The sequence below is a fragment of the Sinocyclocheilus rhinocerous genome, unplaced genomic scaffold (genome assembly GCF_001515625.1).
Source record: "Sinocyclocheilus rhinocerous isolate Xijiao unplaced genomic scaffold, SAMN03320098_v1.1 scaffold2138, whole genome shotgun sequence".
Taxonomy (NCBI): Eukaryota; Metazoa; Chordata; class Actinopteri; order Cypriniformes; family Cyprinidae; genus Sinocyclocheilus; species Sinocyclocheilus rhinocerous.
In genome coordinates, this window is record NW_015656024.1 from 133711 (window position 1) to 138936 (window position 5226).

At 35.4% G+C, this 5226-nt stretch overlaps 1 protein-coding gene across 2 annotated transcripts in view; it reads right to left on the reverse strand.

Annotated features, from left to right (window-relative positions):
• Positions 1 to 5226, reverse strand: part of pde4bb (phosphodiesterase 4B, cAMP-specific b) — a 64995-nt gene that overhangs the window by 40683 nt on the left and 19086 nt on the right. For both annotated transcript variants that reach the window (XM_016526641.1, XM_016526642.1), the window contains 4 exons: positions 3056 to 3253; positions 1374 to 1410; positions 1189 to 1256; positions 769 to 818 (listed from right to left, as the gene is read on the reverse strand). In XM_016526641.1, the coding sequence (XP_016382127.1) occupies positions 769 to 818; positions 1189 to 1256; positions 1374 to 1410; positions 3056 to 3253 (353 nt within the window). The remainder of the gene's footprint in view (positions 1 to 768; positions 819 to 1188; positions 1257 to 1373; positions 1411 to 3055; positions 3254 to 5226) is intronic.

Below are 5226 nucleotides of genomic sequence, written 5' to 3' on the forward strand. Positions count from 1 at the left end.
CTCGCGATTATGGTAAGGGGCGTTACATTTCTGACGAGTGCACATGCTGGCCAATCAGAGCAGACTGCGCTTGTCAAAGGAGGGGGCTTTGTTGAAAACGAAGCGTTTGAGAGAGGCGGGGCATATAGGACCTACAATAATGTACAGTGTTTGAAAAATAATGTGTTTTTTGAACATTAAAGCATGTCAACATATTCTGTTACACCAAATACACAAAATAATGATCTTTAAAAAAGCATCATATGACCCCTTTAAAACATTTGAGTAAACATATGATCTTCGGCACTAAACTCCTGGGCTGAAAATAGGCCCCACTCTGGCCCTGTTTAAAAGTATCCATTTATTCATTTATTGGGTTTTTCGATATGTCCTGCCCAAATACAGGGAAAATAAAACTGAACTTGTCTTAAATACTGATTTTTATTAACAAAATAATTTTAATTTAATTTACTTTTTTCTATTTTGGGGTGAAATATGAAACGGTTCTTGACAGCCTTTACAAGACTTGACACATTTCACATCCTCCACTGAGATTTCCCTTTTCCCCAGTCCTTCTCTCAGTTTAGCTAATAACTTGTTTGTCGTTTCATATTTATTCATAACGCAGATCATAGTATCCCCTGCATGATGCTGTAAGCCTTCAAGTGAAGATGATATGAGTAATTCAGCTATAGGTCTGCAGCTTTGTAATTACTGACTGATGCCACATTGAGGTTAACCACCATTGTAAGGGAACTTTCCTCAGTTTAACGTCTGTGAGGATCTTACCTGACAGGTTGGCTTTGGTCACTGGCGGTTGACTGCTGACTGGTGATCTTCTGTTAAGTGAAGCAGGAAAAAAAACACATTAATAAGACGAAAGCAGGAATTTAAATTTAATAGAAACTGATAATTCAATCACCAAATGAGCACACTAGACTTATGTTTGCTGAATAACTTATGAGCAACATTTCTTTTTCATTTTTCTAATAAAGTCAAAGTATCTGTATATTTTGTTACAATGACCAAGCAAATAAAAAAAAAATTAATCAATACACATTTACCATTATCATTATAAGGAGGAAGGTCAGTACAGTAGGTTAATGTAGTATCCATCTAGTCTGACAAAAAGTCATATTAAGTGAGTTCTGCCCTCTTGTGGTATTTTCTCACATTACATTATATGAAACAAATGTAAATATCACTTACTTGGAGGGACACTGGACATTTGTCAGGATGCTGAAATTATTCCTAACAGCGCGAAGACTTGCAAGCACCTATTGAACAAAAAGACAGCAACGAAGACGTGAAAGGACTTGAAACAGTCCACACATGTCAAATTATTCACATTTTGGTCTTAGTTTTCCAATCCAGAAAGCAAGAGCAAAATGTACCTGAGCAAAAGGAGTGACAATCAGGTCTTCACCGTGTCTGAGAACCAAAAAAGAAAGAAACAACACAAAAATCATGCATAATACAAAACCAAAATTCCGATAATCATTGGGTTAGTTCTTTAGTTCATGCACTTCATGTTACTTCTTGTCAATATACTGAGCAATATCTCATGACCAGACTATCTCTCAGGTTTAAATAGGATTTGGTATGCATTATTTCTGCATTGCTTCTGTAATTCTCTTCTGTTTGTACCGCAGCTGCAAAGAGTTGAATGATTTATTGCAGAAGTGCTCAGTCCTGTTGGTGGAGATGGAGTTTAGTGTCAAACCTGTTCAAACACAGCTGCCTGTAGGTGTCTGGTGAACCTGAAGACCTTGATTTACTGAATCAGGTGTGCACAATTGAGCTAAACTCTGCTGGAAGTTATGTTAGACTGTGAAGCAATTTGTCAAGGACTTTTTCTCCGAGGAGGCAAAGACCTCAAAAAATTATGAGAAAATAAAAAACAAATATTATGTACTATGAGATCAAGTCATAAACAAAGCACACTGTAAGTTAACAGCAGATAAAGTTTCAGAGCCTTCCTTGTGCTCATAGAGTTCTCATAGATGTCCTAAAACCTGACTAAAAAATTCCAAACTTCCTATATCCTATCACTGTAAATCTACCTAAATTAAAAATAAATAGACTAATAAATAAACATTTCAAAAGGCAAAATGTTAACGAATAAATAAGTGCCCTGCTAAGGCAAGAAATTATTAATAAATACATTTTTAACAAAAAATAAATAAATATCTAAAAATCTAAAAATCTAAAAAAATTACATATTTGTACATATCAACGGATGCCTAAAGACATGTTTAGTGGGCCTCCCTCATGAATAATTAAAACATGAAACATGTAAAAAATTTGTTAAATAAGAAACAATAAACTAATAATAAACACAAATAAATATTAAAATAAATATAAAACAAATAAAAACTAAAATAAGTAAACAAGTAAACAAATAAATAACAAAGCAACAAAATACAAACAAACAAACAAACAAATAAATAAATAAATGTACTGTATATATACAAGTATACACACACACACTACTGTGCCATTAGTATTTTCACCAAGACTAGACTAAATCCAGAAGAACTGTGGAAATGCTTAAAGAAACCTACCTACAAAGCTACAATACTGTCAAGAGTTTTAGGTACATGTGTGAATATGCTGTAAAGTGAGGATGCTTTCAAAAATAATGTCATAAATTGATTTTGTTTCTCAATTAACTTCTATTAACTAAAACAAATCAACATTTGGTGTGTGTGTATATATATATATATATATATATATATTTATAATATCAAATAAATAGTAAAACAAACAAATCTGTGAAAAATCAATGACATTTATATAATTTCATTGGGATGTTTATTTATTCATTTCATCTATAGTATTTCCCACCACTTTCCTCAACTGAAAAAGTTTCAATCACAAGCTCCTCTACTTCCATTGGGGTCTGGCTAAAAGCATGCATGGATACACATGGATAATCCACTTGAAAAAAAACACATCACCCTTGGCTTGCTATTTTCAACTAACTGTGATTTGCAGCAGGACTGAGCACTTTTGATTTATTGTACCAGCATTGGTCTATTATAATGTCAGTAAAGCTGTAAAAGTTCTTACTCACAGCTGCTCTCCAACAAGCGAGGAGTTGCGAGAGGTGGATTTGGGAGAGAGGTCGTAGTCGCTGTCCGAGCGGTAAAGGAAAGATTCCCGCCTTTGACCGTGACTGGCCATGTTGGGATGAAGAACCAAACCAGAGCCCGGTGAGGCCTGCAGGTCCAGTGGACTACAGCCGATAGAGGGGCCATTCTCCACCTCCAAACTACACAGAGGGACACAGAAAAACAACACGGTGATCAGATGAATAAAATACCACCCCATAAACTAAACAGTTAGTCTGCCATGTGAAAACAACTGATGTTCTGCATTCAAAATCATACTCTTTATATATTGTTTAAATCTGCCCATCAAAATGAAACAAATTTGTGGTTGTCGTTTTACAAAATGGTCTGACATTTTCCTCCTGTCTACATGGGTGGTTCATATATAAGCTAGAAAGTGGACTAGACTGAATAACTTTGCCAAAGAGAAAACAGTAGCAGAGGACAGATCACGAGAGACGAAGAGGGCAAAATAAAAGGTTCCTGAAGCAGAACAAAGCGGATCTAGAAAAGCTCAGAAGCCTAAAACACAAGCCTGACTGAGTCAGTGTATCTCCACTGAATGAAGAAAAAAATGCAAAAAAGAAGGATGTCAGAGTTTAAAAGAGAGAAGCAGAAAACCATCGAGAAGCATGTACTGCAGTCAGTGCAAGAGCTAATGGAAAACAACATTGATTGATTGGGAAGAAAGGAATTGAAAAATTGATGCTTTGAAGTGAAGGTCATTGAGTTGCCTGCATCAGTGAGAAAGCAAACGGAACCATATGAGAAAGACAATTTTACTTCAATAAAAATAAATACTGAAAAACAATTTCTGTGTCTTTTCATATCAGGGATATTAGGAGAGTAATATATATGTACACACACACGTTTCATAGCTGTACATGCGTGATACACCATATGATGTCAACCCCATCAGATTTTCCTCAATAAATTACATTCACAGTCAGTATGAAACCATTCAGTAGTTTCAATTTAGTCTTAATCAGTGTTGAAAACTAGATGCACTGCCGTTCAAATGTTTGGGATCAGTAAGATTTGTTTTGTTTGCTTGATGAGTCTCTTATATGCTCATCAAGGCTGTATTTATTTGATCAAAAATACAGAAAAATCAGCAATATTGTGAAATATTATTGCAATTTCTAATATTGGTTTCCTATTTTAATATACTTTAAAATATAATTTATTTCTGTGACGCAGCGCTGAATTTTCATCAGCCATTACTCCAGTCTTCAGTGTCACATGATCCTTCAGAAATCATTGTAATATGCTGATTTATTATCAGTGTTGCTGCTTAATATTTTTTTAGAACCTGACATCAAATAAAGTCAAACGACAAGGAACAAAAAAATAATGAAGTCATCAGCTACCCTGTTTGTTAGAGCAGCATCTCGGAGATCTCAAATCAATGTATTAGTAGAAGTCATTACTCCACCTTTTGCACATGACATCATTAACGTTGCTAGTTAGTTTCTACAATAACATACTATGGGTGTCAAGCAGCAAGGAAAAGCACGGGAAAAGCACTAAAGTAACAGACTAAAGTCCAGCAACTGAGATTTTAGAGCTCCTAACAACTTGGCATTAGTCAAGTGTACTTAGACTGTAAAGGCTAAAAAGGGAATTCCCATGCAGAACAGTGGAAAAAAGGGGAAACTGGATTTTCCATGTAGAATCAGAATCAGAAGAGTTTTATTACCAAGTATGTTTACACACACAAGAAATTTGATTTGACGACAGGAGCGTCCAGTGCAGAAGAAAGTACAGACATAGAGCAGACATACATGATACATAGGAATAACACAGTAGGGATGGAATATAACACTAATATAAGAAAAATAAAAAAACAGAAATTAAATAATGTACTATAAGTTATAAGTGTGCAGATATGTTATTTACAAAGTGTGCAGTTTACAAGTGTATACATTTTGGATTCTGTGTATAAATATGTCAGTTGTGATGGACGATGTATAATTATGAAGGTTTAATTGTTCAGGCTGAATATAGCTGTGACGAGAGGGGTGGGGCCGAGAGCCGTGGGAACGGAGCGAGGCCGGTGGAGTAAATGCTAATGCATGACACCTGCGCCACTCACCGGTCTCGAGTCCCACGGAGGAGCTCCGGAAGGATAAAA